Source organism: Kogia breviceps, chromosome 4, assembly GCF_026419965.1.
Source record: "Kogia breviceps isolate mKogBre1 chromosome 4, mKogBre1 haplotype 1, whole genome shotgun sequence".
Lineage (NCBI taxonomy): Eukaryota > Metazoa > Chordata > Mammalia > Artiodactyla > Physeteridae > Kogia > Kogia breviceps.
This window is the reverse complement of record NC_081313.1, coordinates 101,702,221-101,719,928: the sequence shown is the minus strand read 5'-3', so window position 1 is coordinate 101,719,928 and position 17,708 is coordinate 101,702,221. Positions and strand designations below refer to the sequence as shown.

The 17,708-nt window shown below is 34.8% G+C and overlaps 1 protein-coding gene across 10 annotated transcripts in view; it reads left to right on the top strand.

Moving 5' to 3' along the window:
- The window catches only part of CEP120 (centrosomal protein 120), an 85,492-nt gene extending 68,086 nt beyond the window's left edge, over positions 1 to 17,406 (top strand). For all 10 annotated transcript variants that reach the window (XM_067031486.1, XM_059063500.2, XM_067031493.1 and 7 more), the window contains 2 exons: positions 11,371 to 11,516; positions 15,543 to 17,406. In XM_067031486.1, the coding sequence (XP_066887587.1) occupies positions 11,371 to 11,516; positions 15,543 to 15,777 (381 nt within the window). In that variant the 3' untranslated portion in view covers positions 15,778 to 17,406. The remainder of the gene's footprint in view (positions 1 to 11,370; positions 11,517 to 15,542) is intronic.
- Positions 17,407 to 17,708: the final 302 nt, after the last annotated feature.

Below are 17,708 nucleotides of genomic sequence, written 5' to 3'. Positions count from 1 at the left end.
ATGTTTCTTATTAAGAAATATCCATGCAAAAATTTATTACTTGGAGTAAATTGATTTTTAAGTTATGTTCATATGTGTATGTTGACAGATGACATTGTTTTCACTGTTTGAGGTGGTTTTTCAAATGTAAGAAAATATTCTACTGAACAAAAACACCTCAGTTCATGGACTGAGACTCTTTAAAAAAGTTTCAGTTTAAAAGGCTGCCACCCAAGCACCCCTCCTTCCTAAGATATGCATTCTCATACACTTTTGCTATCTTCTGGATTTTTCCCTTAATTCATTGTTTTCTATTTACCCTTTTTTCCTAAGTGTTTTCTACCCTCTTGCCTAAAAAGCATTGGCAAAGTAATTTTAACTATTTGTGCCTAATAACAGAGGATATCACAAAAGTTCAGATGCCTCTTTTAAGTTACTGTAAGTGAATTAAGAAGAAAAGAAAACATAGTGTTAAATTCCTGGTTCAACTCCAGACTTCTACTTCATGAAAGAAAATAGTCTCATTCTTTGAGTGCAGTAATCTTCATTGCAGACCACTTCTATTCCTTATCCCACAGACTTTCTGCTTTAGAAACAACACTGTAAACATATTTCAGGGTCACTAGGAATCACTGATGTTCTACAGACCACATTTGAGATGCAACACTTTAAGAAGAAATTTAATAGACCTTGCGATTACCATAGTGAATTGTGTTCTGCCACTGTTTTTGGAAGATTAAAATTAATACCTTCATCAAGTAGGCACAATTTATATGTGTGAAAGTTACTTCAATTTTTTTCTAAAGCTTTTTATTAAAAACACATTGTATTTGAATATAAAATTGGAATCCTCTATCTGCTTTTGTTCAGAGGATTGTTTGTGCAACTTCTTGTTTAAATTGGATTAGTACCATGTTAATTTTACATTGCCTCTGGTGAATAGCCACGGGGCTATAATCTCTGCCAGTAATTTGTCACAGCAAAATTCTCTGGAGGGCCATACAAAACATTTGTGTAGTACGGATTAGACGGCGAAAGCCATATCTCAGATTGTTAATAAATGTTAATGACAAAACCCAGCTGGTAAAGCTTGGAAATAAGACCTAATGCTCTGTGCCTATTGCCAAAAGAATGTTTAAACAGAGATTTCCATTACTCAGAGGTGACCCAGTGTATTCAATTTGTGAATTTAAAAAATCATAATCTTCCAATTATTTGGAAAAAAATCTTTTCTTCTGATTCACAAGCATAAAAGCCTGTGTTTCCATGTTGTAAACTTTTTTGTTCTTGGGTAAGTGGGTAGGCAACAGCTGTAAAATATAAATAAGTGTAACATAAAATGGGTCCTAACTTAGAAGACAAGGAAACTATATCCATACAGTCTGGATTTGCTATCTTTGGTATGATGTATAACACTGACTTTAAAGAGTTTTGGTTGTTAGACATTTAAGGGGTAATTTAGTTTCTTTTTTTCCCATCTCCAAGTTAAGATTGTTACTTTAGTGTGTTCTAAGTACCATATTTATTTTAAAACATTTCTTGACGCATTAGAATATAGTTATGGAGGAAGAATAACAGCCACTACTCTTTAAAAATAAATGAATCATTGTTAAAAGGTATGAATTTGTTGTTCTGGGAAATTTAACATTTTTATCATGTCTGATACATTAAAACTAGGTATGTTTGTTCACAGGACAGGAAACAGAACTAAGATTTTGGGTAGGATGTGAGTCCCTTACCATATTTGTGCACAGTAGATCTGTTTAAAACTAAGCTGATATATTTAGTTAAAACAACACAGACTTCATTGGCTGACATCAGCACTATCTTGTCCAGCCTCCTGCTTATCCACTCAGAGTAATTAATTTGATTAATTTACAAGTAATTTAGCCAAGGATGGGATGTAAATCTTTGTTTAAGAAAACAGTTGGAGGTCCAAGTCTTGGTTAAAAACTGTGTCTTGAAACCATCCAGGCCCTCCTACTGACTTGTCAGCTCTGGGTTATTTTCAGAAAACTTGACTTGAGTTCCTTAGTTTAGCTGTAAGTTTTTTCCCACAGACTTACATGGTATGTGTGAGTGGGAGAGTAAGTAGTGGCCACGTTTTAGCCGTTGTTTAGTCTAGTGTATGCATGTTTACATCTCCTCTCTGGATTTATAGGCAGCCAAGGCAAAATAAAGATTATACTCACTTGATTGAGGAGCCTTTAACCCAGAGCACCTGGCAGCAGAGAGGATTTCTTCCTCTAACCTCTAATTTTTGTGTGTGCATGTGTGATTATTATTAATGATGTATACTTGATTAAAAATTCAAGGCATTTAAAGGCTTTTCTTATGTTTTAGAATTAAAATGTTTCAATTTTTATAAAGTTACAGTTTTACAAAATAACCTAAAATTAAATAATTGACCATTTTTTTTCCTGTTTGCAATTATATTTGCTTAGTGTAAAAGAAATCCAAATTTTGCAGCATCATAACATAGAAAAATAATAGTCACTGGTAACCTTTATCACCTCCTCAGCCAGAGATAACAATTTGGTGTATCCTTGTCTGGATTTCTTTTCCTTCCTTTATTTTTTAATAATTACTCTTTAAATGAAATATATCATACATTCCAAAGAGGGGGCAAAAGAAGATTGTTATGCACTTCAACCCCCACCTTCTAGTGTAAGACACAGCACTATCAGTGCTCCTTGAGCCTTTTCTAACCTGCATCCTCTCCGCAGGTAAACTACTTAGCTGAATTTGGTATTTACTATTCCTTTGCTTTTCTTTATAAACTTATAAGGTATTAAAAATATCGGTGAACAACAGTTTACTTTTGTATGTTTTTAAACTTTATATACATGGAAATATTCTCTTTGAATCATTCTTCTGTGACTACCTTGTGTGATTCAAAATTTAGCTATTTTGATGCAGTAGCTAAAGTTTATTTTATTGCTTTACAAATCTTAAACATGAATATTCTAAGTTTTCTCATAAGACAACAGTGAAAAATTTTATACATTTATACATTAAAATTTTTCTCTAGTGTTTATATCTAAAAGTAGAACTTCTGGTCATAGGGTTGACTCATTTCCTCTGCTTCACTAAATGTTGTGAAATTACTTTCCAAAGTGGTTGTACGAATCTGCAGTTCCCAAGAATGGTGTATAATTGTTGTTATTCTTCACACCATGTCTAACACTTGGCTGTTATCAGATGTATTAATTTTTTCCAGTTTGGTGGGTCTGAAATCATATCACTGTGTGGCTTAAATTTTCAATTCCCTGATTATTGACTTTGAGCATCTTTTCATTTGTTTATTAGACTTGCATATGGAATGTCTTATTGTCTTTTGCTCAACATAAATAAATCAACAGATTTTGGAATCACCAGACACAAAGTTAGAGATAACTAGTAGAAAATAGGTGATATGATGGAGAAATGTGTTAGAGAGGTGGAACCTTTTCAGTCATATAGACATTCATTCTGGAGCTGAGAAGTATCACAAATGAGTTGTAAGATTCAGTAGATGAATTAACAGCAGAACCAAGGATATGTGAACTTAAGATAAGCCAATTAAAAAGTATCCAAACTGGAACAGAAAAAAGGATGGAAAATACAACAAAGAACATAAGTGACATACAGAATTGGGTATATGAGACTGACTACTTTTTGTGTAGCCACAGACCCCTGTCTTAGTCTGTTTGGGCTGCTGTAACCAAATAGCAGACTAGATGGCTTATAAACAAAAGAAATTTGTTTCTCACATTTCTGAAGGCTGGAAGTCTGAAATCAAAGTGTACACATGGTCAAGTCCTGTGTCTGGAGAGGGCCCACTTCCCAGTTCATAAATGGCCATCTTTACACTGTCTTCACATAATAGAAGAGCTAGAGAACTCTACTGGGTCTCTTTTATAAATAATTTAAAATAATCAAACTACTAGAGCTTGTTAATGAATTTGGTAAAGTTGCAGGATACAAAATTAATACACAGAAATCTCTTGCATTCCTATACACTAACAACGAAAGATCAGAAGAGAAATTAAGGAAACAATCCCATTTACCACTGCATCAAAAAGAATAAAATACCCAGGAATAAACCTACCTAAGGAGGCAAAAGACCTGTACTCAGAAAACTATAAGATACAGATGAAAGAAATCAAAGATGACACAAAGAGATGGAAAGATATACCACGTTCTTGGATTGGAAGAATCAGTATTGTCAAAATGACTGTACTACCCAAGACAATCTACAGATTCAGTGCAACCCCTATCAAATTACCGATAGCATTTTTCACCAAATTAGAACCAAAAAATTTACAATTTCTGCAGAAACACAAAAGACCCCAAATAGCCAAAGCAATCTTGAGAAAGAAAAAAGGAGCTGGGGGAATCAGATTCCCTGACTTCAGACTATACTACAAAGCTACAGTCATCAAAACAATATGGTACTGGCACAAAGATGGAAATCTAGATCAATGGAACAGGATAGAAAGTCCAGAGATAAACCCATGCACCCATGGTCACCCAATCTATTACAAAGGAGGCAAGAATATATAATGGAGAAAAGACAGCCACTTCAGTAAGAGGTGCTGGGAAAACTGGGCAGCTGCATATAAAAGTATTAAATTAGAACATTCTCTAACACCTTACACAAAAATAAACTCAAAATGGATTAAACACCTTAATGTAAGACCGGACACTATAAAACTCTTAGAGGAAAACATAGGCAGAAACTCTCTGACATAAATCGCAGCAATATCTTTTTGGATCCACCACCCAGAGTAATGAAAATGAAAACAAAAATAAACAAATGGGACCTAATGAAACTTAAAAGCTTTTGCACAGCAAAGGAAACCATAAACAAGACAAAAAGACAGCCCTTAGAATGGGAGAAACTATTTACAAACGAAGCTACTGACAAGGGATTAATCTCCAAGATATACGAACAGCTCATGCAGCTCAATATGAAAAAAACAAACAACCCAATCAAAAACTGGGCAGAAGATCTGAATAGACAGTTCTCCAAGGAAGACATACACATGGCCAAAAAGTACATGAAAAGAGGCTCAACATCACTAGTTATTAGAGAAATGCAAGGCAAAACTACAATGAGGTATCACCTCACACTGGTCAGAGTGGCCATCATAAAAAGGTCTACAAATGATAAATGCTGGAGAGGGTGTAGAGAAAAGGGAACTCTCCTACACTGTTGGTTTCAATGTAAATTGGTACAACCACTATGGAAAACAGTATGGAGGTTACTTAAAAAAACAGCTACCGTGTGATCCAGCAATCCCACTCTTGGGTATATATCCGGAGAAAACCATAATTCAAAAAGATACATGCACCAAGTGTTCATTGCAGCACTGTTTACAATAGTCAGGACATGGAAGCAACCTAAATATCCGTTGAGAGGAAAGGATAAAAAAGAATATGGTACATATGTACAGTGGAATATTACTCAGCCATAAAAAAGAATGAAATAATGCCATTTGCAGCAACATGAATGGACTTGGAGATTGTCATACTGAGTGAAGTAAGTCAGAAAAAGAAAAAGATCATATGGTATCACTTCCATGCAGAATCTAAAAAAATGGTATAAATGAACTTATTTACAAAACAGAAATAGAGTCACAGTTATAGAAAACAAACTTATGGTTACCAGGGGAAAGGGGGAAGGAGGGGTAAGTTAGAAGTTTGGGATTGACATATACACACTACTATATATAAAACAGTTAACAAATAAGAACCTACTGTATAGCACAGGGAAGTCTACTCAGTATTTTATAATGACCTATATGGGAAAAGAATCTAAAAAAGAGTGGATATATGTATATGTATAACTGATTCACTTTGCTGTAGAGCAGAAACTAACAACATTGTAAATCAACTGTACTCCAATAAATATTAATTTTTAAAAAAATAGCCCCAAAGCAAAGAAAATATTTAAAGCCATGGATGAAGAAGGAAATGTTTCCTTCACAGGAGCAACAATGAGATTAACAGATGAACTTTCAGCAGTAGTAAAGAAATTCATAAAACAGTGGAGTAACATCCTTAAAGTACTGAAAGGAAGTAATGGCCCACCTAAATTCAGTATCCAGTGAAAATGTACTTCATTGTTGAAAGTGACGTAAGACTTTCAGACTAACAAAAATTGGGAGAAAACAATAATCACAGTATTTGGTCAGTTTAAAATATATAGAGAATTAAAATTCATGGCAAATAATAGTACAAAAGATATGAAGGGATAAATAGAGTTAAAATGTTTAAAGTATGTTGCTTTGTCTGTGAAGTTGTAAAGGTCCTAATTTCTATGTAAAGGAAGAGTAAAAATAAGCTGATAGAAGGGAAAAATAGAATGACATAAAATATTAGATTAACCTAAAAAAGGACAAAAGGAGAGAAGCAGAACCTAAAATAGATGGAAGAAGTAGAAAATAGTAATATGTAAAGATTTAAACCCATATATATCACCCATTTCTTTAAATATAAATGGACTGAACACCATTATTAAAGATGTATTCAACTGAAACCTGAATTTTAAAAAAAACAGTATGTGACTTAAATACAGGGACGCTTTAGCTATAAGAGTACAAAATGGTTGAATTTTAAAAGAGGGGAAATTGTATGTTACATTAATAACCCACAGAGCTTAGACTCTAGAACAAGAGGCATTCCTGTAGATTAAGAGTTTTCATAATCATAAAAGTGTCAGTCACCTAGAAGTTGACAACAGTTCTACATTGAGTGTTCATGGTAACAGCCACAAATTTATATAAAGCAAAAATTAATAGAACTAAAAGGAGAAATGAACAAATGCGTAATAATGGTAGATTTTACCATAACTCTCCTGGGAACTGATAGGGCAAACCAACAATGGATAATAAGATTTAGAAGATTTAGATGACCTAACCATTGTTATATGTAGAATACTTCATCAAAAAAGTCCCAGGATACACATCATTTTCTAGTGCACTGGAACATTTAGCTAAATTGCTCATATGCTGAATTGAACAGCAATTCTAAACAAATTTCAGAGGATTGTAATTCAGAATACGTTCTCTGAGCACAATGTGATTAAGCTAGAAATTTGTAATAAGATAATAAGTATCCCCCATGATTGAAATAGTACACTTCTTATAACCCATGGCTAAATTGGAGACCACAAATGAAATTAGAAAATGTTTTGAACTAAATAATTAAAACATGTCAAGACATGAGCTTTAATGAAAATTGTGCTTAAGGAGATTTATAGCCTCGGGTTCACTTGAAAAATATCAGTAAGAAAAGCATGAAATCTATTCTCTAAATATCCCTTTCTAACAGTCAATAAGCAAATAGGAAATTAGGAAGGAAATAATCAAAATGAGTAAAAATTGATGAAATATGGGGAAAATGTACAGCAACATCAACAAGTTGACAAAGAGTGTTCAAGGACCAAAACAATAGGCAGTAACTCCCAATATCAAGGTTTAAAAAAAAAATGGGACAGGGCTACAGATCCACAGACATTTAAGGAGATAAGAGAATGGTATGAAATTTTTATGTGAATATGAGACACAGAACTCACAAAACCAATACAGAAAGAAACAGATAATAGAAGTAGTCATATAGCTATTAGAGAAATTTAATATATAATGAAAAACCTTCACCAAAAGAAGACTCCAGACCTAAATGGCTTCACGTTTCAATTTTAGTAAACATTTTAGAAAGAACTAACACTAATCTTACACAAACTGTCCCAGAAACTATGAAGAGAGAATACTTCTCACTTTTTAAAACAATGAGACCAGCATTATCTTGATCCTAAAATCTGACAAGGACATTATAAGAGAATTAATTGGCCAATCTCATGAACATAGATATAAAACTTGTAAGCATCACAACTAAGTTTATATATTAAACAAAGGGGAAGTTGACTATTTACCCCCTTAAAAATAAAGAAGGACTTTCCTGGTGGCGCAGTGGTTGAGAATCCGCCTGCCAATGCAGGGAACGTGGGTTTGATCCCTGGTCCGGGAAGATCCCACATGCCGCAGAGCAGCTTAGCCCGTGTGCCACAACTACTGAGCCCATGTGCTGCAACTACTGAAGCCCGTGTGCCTAGAGCCCAAGCTATGAAACTCAGAGAAGCTACTGCAATGAGAAGCCCACTCACCACAACTAAAGAAAGCCTGCACGCAGCCAAAAATAAATAAATTTATGAAAGAAAAAAAAAAGGAGAAGAAATTAAATGCTCCTATCAAAAATGCAGAAAAAATCAGTACCCATTCATAGTAACAATTCTTAGCAAACTAAGAATGTAGGGGAAATTTCTTAATCTAATAAAACCTACCAAAAAATATTTCTTAAAGGTTTTCCTCTGAGATCAGGAATGAGAGAAAAATGCCCTCTATTATCATTTCTTAATATTGTACTAGAGGTTCTATCCAGTTTAACAGGCCGAGAGAAAGGGTCTGTCATCTGGAAAGGAAAAAATAAAACTGTTGTCATTTGCAGATGACAGTTGTTATGTACATGGAAAACCAGAAAGTATCTACAGATGACCTAAATGAGTTTATTAGCAAGTTTGCTGGAAACAAAATGAGTATGTAAATATCAATTTTAATTCTCTATACCAGAGACAGAGAACAGAAATTTTAAAACTCTGCCATTTGCAGTAGCATTTAAAAGCTTGAAACTCCTAGCTGCACATTCAAAGAAAGATGCTACTCAGTATATAGAGAAGTATAAAATACTGTTAAACAAAATGAAAGAAGACCTGAATAATTGGAGAGGTAAACTATGTTCACTGTTTGAAGAATTAATATTGTAAAGATAATGGTTTTGGCCAAATTGATTTGTAGATTCAGCATAATCATAAGCAGTTCCAGCAGGCCTTTTTTTTTCAACCCTAGAAATTGATATCTATATGAAAATACAGAAGTCAAGAATAACTAAAAGAATTTTGAAGACAGAAGACATACTATCAAATATCCAGAGTTATTGTTACAAAAGTTACAGTAATTAAGACAGTGAAGTTTAATGGAACGATAGAGAATCCAGAAACAACTCATACATAAAAAGACAGAGGTGATGTATAACAGGTGACACTGCCAACCAGTGGGGGAAAAAGTTGTTTTCCAGTAAATGTTGCTAAGTCAATTGGAGCTCTATATGCGGAGAAGAAGAAACTTGATCTCACCATACACAAAACCAATTGCATATGAATTTTTGATAAATGAAGCTTCAAGAGGGTAATGTGAAGTAGTGTCTTCAAAACAGGCACGTAGGGACTTCCCTGGTGGCACAGTGGATAAGACCCCACGCTACCATTGCAGGGGGCCAGGGTTCGATCCCTGGTCAGGGAACTAGATCCCACGTCAGGGAACTAGATCCCACATGCATGCCACAACTAAGACCCCATGCAACCAAATAAATAAATAAAAATTAAAAACAAAAAACTGAGGCAGACAAAAAGATAAATTTGGACCATATTAGAATTAAGTAAAAAACACCATTAAAGTAAAAGGCACAAAGACTAGTGGAAAATATTTACAATTTAAATAATTGACAAAGGATTTATCCAGTATATGTAAAGAACCACACACATATCAATAAGGAAGGATGGACTGCCAAGTAGAGCAAAGGGCCAAATGGTTGAACAGGAACTTTACAGAATAAGAATGCCCTTAAAAATATTAAAACACGTTCAACCTCATTAGTATTTGAAAAAATGCAAAATAAAATTAAGATACCACTACATAAGTTATCAGAATGGTTTAAATGAAAAAAAAAAAGAAAAAACTGACATTACCCAGTTTTGGCAAGAATATAGAGCACTGGAATGCTTACATGGGGTGTAAATTAGTACTATTACTTTAAAAAACAGACCATGGGGCTTCCCTGGTGGCGCAGTGGTTGAGAATCCGCCTGCCGATGCAGGGGTCACGGGTTCGTGCCCTGGTCCGGGAAGATCCCACATGCCGCGGAGCAACTAAGCCCGTGAGCCATGGCCGCTGGGCCTGCGCGTCCGGAGCCTGTGCTCCGCAACGGGAGAGGCCACAGCAGTGAGAGGCCCGCATACAGCAAAAAAAAAAAAATAAATAAATAAAAAATAAAAAACAGACCATGTTTACTGATATTGAAATTCTTATACCCAAGGACCCAGCAGTTTGAATCGCAGGTATATATATACTCAGTAGAAATGCATACAAAAGTCCGTGAATGTACAATAATGTTCACATCAGCTTTATAATACAAAACTGGAAACTAACGCAAATGTCCCTCGGCAGTGGAATGAAAAGACTGTATATTCATCCAATAGAATGCTATGTAGTAATGTGAATCATCAACTACACATAATACGAACGGATCTGAAAAAATGTTGAGCGAAAGAAGCCAGACATAAACTTACACTATACAGTTCCATGTACACAGAGTTCAAAGCGGTGAAAACTTACTCATGGTGTTAGAAATTAGTCCTATCTTTGGTGAAGAATGAGTGGTCAGTGACTTGGGCGGGAACACAGAGGGGCTTCTGGGGTTATGATAATCTCCTGTTTCTTGTTCTGGATGGTGGTTATGTGAGTAGTTCACTTTGTAAAATTTGACCAAAGTGCACCTTTATGATTTGGTAGTTTTGTTATTATTCAGTAAATGCTTCTTTTTTAAAAGAGATGATGTTACCCTTGATCCAAGCTTTCCCATTTAGGGGTTCTGTCCTAAAGAAAGAAAAGCACTTGTGGTCCCTAAGGAAATATGTAGAAAGATTCATGAGCTAACTATGTTAGATGACAGGATGTCTTACTGCAGCATTCCAAAATGTCTGTTATTGAGAGAGTGGTTGACTAAATCATGGAATATCCATTGTGTGGAATGTCACACATTTATATAAAAGAAATTTTATCATGTGCATACATTTCTACGTAAGCCTCGAGAAAAGAGTGGAAAGGCATATTATTTCTTGAGGTAGGAGCCGAGTTACTAGTACAGGGACAGTTATTGAATCTTTCTTGGTACCTCTGTATAATTAATTTGTATAGTTTATCATTCCTTTATATAATTGTAATTTCTTAGATAATTTTGTATAATTAACCATTTCTTAAATACTACTCTTACCATTGGTCCTGTGGCAACTCATTGTATTAACAGCAGACTCTTTCTTGCCTCTAACTACTATTAGATCTTATGATATTTAGCTAACCTCAATCACTGATTCGGCCATGGTGGTTATGGCTTGTAACAAGAAGGGAAATCACAGAAAAGTTTGTAAAGAGAACCTGGGCTTTCTAGATAATAGAAAGAATCTGCAGTGTGTGGCTCTATCATGGGTGCTGTCAAAGAGGATTATAATCATAAGTCAAAGTCATATAAATATATTTATTCCTAACATTAGAAATCTGGCTTGTTTCTTTCAAGCGGGAGCAAGAAAGTCAAATGGCTCGTCTTAAAAAACAGCAAGAAGAGTTGGAACAGATGAGACTACGTTACTTGGCTGCTGAGGAAAAAGATACAGTAAACACTGAGAGACAAGAATTGTTGGACATAAGAAATGAACTGAACAGGTATAATAGCTAAAAAATTACTTTTTTTTCCACACAGAAACAAAAGTTCAAATAGGACTTTTTATTTAGTCATTGGTCTAGGGAAAGTACATCAGGTCTTTCAAAAATAAAGTACATCATATATAAAATGTAGCTGAGTTATACGATAGAAAATCTTTGCCAAAGACCATTACTTTTAACATTTTTTTGCCATGAACGTAGCCGTATTTAGCTTTTTTGTTTCCACTCATAGCATTAGTACTTTAAATTTTATTCCTCTGTGATTATTTTAGGATTATTGCTACTATTTCAAGGTAATTGATTATACTGAATTTTTAATTATATAAAGTATAAGAAATTTCAAATATGGTTATATTATTAATGTAAGTAATACAGAATATAGCTCTTAATTATTGCCCTGTGTGTCAGCAGCTATTTTAAATGCCTTATATGCCTATGTCCACTTTTTTTAATCCTCGAAGCAACTTTTTGAGGAAGATATTATCCCCGTTTCAAGATGAAGAAACCAAGGATTAAAGAGATTTAAGTACCCTTTCCAAGGTCACACAGCTAGTAACTCAGGGAGCCAGAGTTCATATCTGATTCCAGAGGTTGTTGTTTTTTTGTTTGGTTTTGTTTGGTTTTTTTTTTTTTTTTGTGGTACGTGGGCCTCTCACTGTTGTGGCCTCTCCTGTTGGCGGAGCACAGGCTCCAGACGCGCAGGCTCAGCAGCCATGGCTCACGGGCCCAGCCGCTCCGCGGCATGTGGGATCTTCCCGGACTGGGGCACGAACCCGTGTACCCTGCATTGGCAGCAGGACTCTCAACCACTGCGCCACCAGGGAAGCCCCCAGAGGTTGTATTTTTTGCTCTGCAACAATGGGCATCTCTATAGTGTCATGTTCATCTTAGTTACAATTTCAAGTATTTCATGTTAGAAAAGTAATCATTAGGAAGCAGTATTAGAACAAATTACTCTTTTTGAGGGGAGTGTACAGGAAGACTTTCTAACTTAGTTTAGCAAGAGACTAGTATTTTTGTTGCAGCGAAGCATACTGTCTTAGCTCAGGCTGGCATAACAAAATACCATAGATTGGGTGGCTTAAACAACAGAAATTTATTTTCTCACAGTTCTGGAGGCTAAAAGTTCAAGATCAAAGTGCCAGCATGGTTAGTTTCTGGTGAGGACTCTTCCTGACTTGTTAGACAGCTGCCTTACTGCTGTGTCCTCACAAGCTCTACTGTCTCTTCTAATAAGTGCATAAATCTCATCATCGTCACAAACACACACACACACACACACACACACACACACACACACACACACACACACACTCATGATCTCATCTAAGCCTAATCATCTCCCAAAGGTTCCATCTCCAGATACCTTTGTGGGCTGCGGCTTTAACATATGAATTTTGGGAGGACACAATGTGTACATAGGACATACATTTGACAGAATATCCCATGATATATCCCTATATAAATGGGGAAAATTCAGTCACTATATTAGGTGGGTTTGGAGCTGAATTACACCACTGCATTTAGAATATTAATGTATAAATATCAGTTGGAAAAGGTCAAGGTCTATAATGCATGCTACAGGGCTCAATTCACACTATTACTCTTTTTATTCAGCACATATTTATTTGGTATCTACTATGTCATAGGTTTGGAAGATGTTACAAATTAATTTTAACATGTCCTTTGCCTTGCAAAATTTTGCTATTATATATAACAATTTGTTTTAGTTTAGCAAATACATATTAAGCACCTACTGTTTGCTAAGCACTGTTTTGGTGGTTTAAATGAAGATAGCTATTTGCCGATAGGTCATATAAAATTAAAACTTATTATTAATGTCTTAATAAATTAAGATTTATGGAGAATTGAAACCAACAAGATTACATTAGAAACAAAAGTAGAGTTCTCTGTATAAATTATAAGAAAAATCTCAAGTGATGGGCAAGACATAATAAAACAGTTGATGTGAGGAAGCCTAGGAGGCTTTAAGTGACTACTACTAACAATGTGACTTGGCTGCCAAAGAGCCAGTGCAGTTCGGGACATTCATAGAAGGAGTGTTCAATACACACTGTGGTGAAACCACCTCTGGGTTGTTCTTACCAGTGTGCAACAGACTTTAAGGGAAATCAGCTACCTAGAGAGCTGCCAAAGGAATGTGACCAAAAAGTGGTTAGGGGAGTGAGGAATATTAATTTGTAGAGAAGTCTTGGGCAAAGTATTAGAAAGCTCTCTTCAGATATCTGGAGGGCTACCATGTTAAAAATAATTCAGTAGGATTTCCTCTTGAACAGAACCATAGCCAGTTATTGGAAAGTATAAAGGCGCATACTGAGTTCAATATAAGAAGGAACTCTCTAACAGAGCAATTCTAAAAGCAGTAGGTTCCTAGTGATACGAAGCTGGGTGAGTGGAGTCCATACGTAGTGTTTGTCAGGGAAGTAAAGCTTCCTTTCATAACTTTATGGACTTCTTCAGCCACAGGGTTCTAAAATCCTGTTGTGATCATGAATGTTGATTGCATTTTAGTAAAGGCTTGATAGGGATAATCTCTCAGTTGTGTAAAAATTTCATTTGTCCTTCATGCATAAACAGATGAACAGGGAAATGGTTGAACTTCCTGGTACATAGTTTGGCACTGTGTGTCATTAATCTCCCAAGAGGACCTCTTCCTCCAAGAGAGCCGTAAGAGGTAGAGTAGGGGAAACAACTATTCAGAAATCTCTTACTCATCCCCATGTGTTGCTCAGTTTTACTAGTGTCCCATTAATCACTTGATCTCCACCCCAGTCCCAAAGCACAGGGCCCTCACTATTTAGGGTTTTTTTCTTAGAACAGTTAGAGGTATTTGGTGTCCTTTTTTGATTGTATACCTGAGTTTCTTGATCTTTTGTGAGGGATCTTAGGAGTCAGTTCAGGTTTCAGAGAGGTATATGAACAAACAAAACCGTACACTCCCAGTGATCCTGCACCCTTTCCGGGGCCCAGTGCTCCTTGTCTGTCAGGGCAGGACTCTCCTCCCAGGCTCTTCCTCCCTCTCCCCGCCACGCCTTGTGTAATTTGAGAAGTGGATTTGGTTCTCATTGGCTTACTTACTATGAAGACCATCTAGAAGCTGGGGCTTAGACTCAACTGCTTTTTTATCATCTTATTTATAAAGACAAAGGTTAGGAGTAGTTGCAAATTAAATATTTTAGTAGCCAGTTACATAGAGTATAAAGTTATGTCTTAGTTGTAGATTCCAAATTAAATTAAAACCTACTCTGTGTCCAAACTTAGTATGCTTACTAAGTGATAGTAATGCCAAGTATACTCCCCATTTTCAAGGTAAAGTGATTGATGATATTCCATTGTAAAGACCCAAATCCCAGGCTGGCACCTGCTCCCCTTTCTTCATCTCTTAGATAAGATCATCATGAATATAACTTGAAGCTATCCATACAAACTCTTAAAATGTACATGCCCTTTGAACCAGGCATTCACATCTATAGAATATCACTTTCTATGAATATTTAGTAATATAAGTTCCATAATAACAGGAACTTTTCTTCTTGATTCAACTGCAGTATCCCCCAAACCTAGCACTGTTTAGTAAGAGTAAATATTTGTGGGATGAATTTAGAAAATTTTATGTTCAAAAAACAAAGGTTTAATAACAACCTGTAAAGATCAATGATATAGGAAGATATTCATTATATTAATAAGTGATACCTTTTTTAATTGAGAATGCAGAAAATTATCACTCAGATTGGTTATCTCTGGTTAAGATTGTGATGGTTTTCTTTTCTACACATTCCCCAAATTTCTACAGTTTTCATGTATTTTATAATTAGAAAAACAAGTATTGTTTTTAAAACTGTCTTTTTAAGTGTGGACTCTGGCCAACCAAGTGATTTTTGTTTTCTTCCTGAAAATATTACTAAAAGTGTATTTTACCACTAAATCATTTTGTTTTTAAGTGGTGTTGTTAACCGAAAACCAAAAGAGTGTTTGTTGCTTGCTAGAGTGTTCTTGACTTCTCAGGTTAAGGCAACAAGAACAAAAACAGTACCAGGATTCCAGAGAGATTGCGAGTGGAAAAATGGATGGCCCACATGGCAGTGCATTGGAAGAAGGTTTGGATGATTATTTGACTCGCCTCATAGAAGAAAGGGATACTTTGATGAGGACGGGTGTGTATAATCATGAGGATCGAATAATAAGTGAACTTGACCGACAGATTGGAGAGATTTTGGCAAAAAACAATGCCAGTAATTAATAACATTTGGAAAATCTTTACAGAGACTCCAGGTCTAAATTTTAATTTAATAGTAAAGCCCTCAAAAGAAGGGAAAATGGATGTTTTACAATACAATTTTCAGTTTTTTATAAGCAAAATTTTGTATGTTATTGTATAGTATTTATTCGATTTTATTTACTTTATGCTGCCTCTCCCACTCTGGTTTATTTGTAATTGCATTTTATATTCTCATTTTTAATGACTTTTCAGTGTTTCTCATAATTTATAATTTCATGGCTAACTTTCAGAACAGCTTTTCACTAAATTTGTTCTCAGAGAAATGACTGTAGTAATTTCCAGTTACATAATTTTTTATGTTGAGCCAAAAGAGTATATTCTGCACTTTAAAAATGCTATCCTGTTCATTTGAATAGAGGTATCTTAAAAGTTGAAACCACTTGTAAATGCAACTAGTTTTATTTAATTCATTTTAGATGAGCTGTCTTTTTTAACTTGTAACATTTGCAGGTGACAAGTTCAAAAACAGAAAGCAGGATCAGTGCAGAGAAGCCATTTGTGATCTATTGAGTGACAAATTAGTCATTTATTTAAATAAAGTTAATACAGATTAAACTTGTTTCAACAGCTATTGAATTTTCAAATTTTTAGTATACTCTTAACTTTTAAGAATATGAAGTAATAGCTTAGTAAGTTTTCTCTGTCAGTCTCCTGCTCAAGAGTGCATTGTTTTCTTTTGTTGAAAATAGAGATTTCATTTTCCAGTAATAGTAATACTAGTTGTTAATGTAAACCCTCTGTAATAAAACATGGAAACAGACACAGAAATGCTTCAGCTAAGAAAGTAGAGTGAAAACCTACTATTTTTGACTCCCCCTGAGTTTAATCAGTCTTTTACAAAAGAACATGAGATTAAGTCATTGGATTTATGTAGTGCCATGTCAGTATTAATTTTTAAGAATTCCTTTACATTGTATTCTTCAGAGCCAACATTTGCCCTCAAAGCAACACTTTCCACCTCCTTTTACAGGGTACTAAAAAGGTTTGATTAGCAAATTCACAGATTAGGTGAGCTATGAAATATATGTAGTTTAAAATTTCTTATTCCCAAATATAATAAATTTTAAGTATATACTTTAGGAAATATATACTATTTACTGATGACTTCCACAAAAGCAGAATAGGCTATTTGGTGACACTAAATTTTCTGTTGTTTTCAAGGTGGTATATTTCTTGTTTGGGAAATTAAAGTCCCTACATGCTTTATATGTTTTTTCCTCCCCCCTTGTTAACTAGTATTAATCTGAAAACAACCCAAGAGTAAATAGAGAAATTACTGAGAGAATAATGAATATGTGAATTAAAGCAAGAAAGTTAAGTATTAATTATGGCTACACATTTTCTCTCATTGATTTTTGTGCCACATGAATGGAACAGAAGTATTCTTTTTATTTGAGAAGGTCTTGGGTAAATATTGTGACTGTGCCTTCAATTGCACTGTGTGCTGCATGTGACTGTTTTCAAACACTAGAGGGGGCCTTAGATTTAAAGAAACAAAAAGGACGTTTCTAAAATGGATGTGTGGTTTGCCTTCTCTAAAGTAATCTTTTGGCTATGTATTTTATCAAATAAAAATGATACTTGTATGCATCTTTGAGTTTCTGAGCAGTCTGTTACTTTTTTGTTAAACGGATTGGGCAAGTGCTTGGCACTTCCTGTATCAAGTTACTTTGTATTTTTGGTTTTTAAGTGCTTACATTGCAGATAGATAATTTTATATGTTCTAAAATTGATTGGGAGAGTCTGAAATTTTAACATCTTTTTGTGGTCCTGTAGCAACAGACATTTCATTTGTAAGTGGCATTTACTGTATTTATACTGATTGCTCTTACTAAATTATCATCGGTGCCTGGGAGTTGAGTTATGATCATAGTAGAGAGATGAGTGAATGA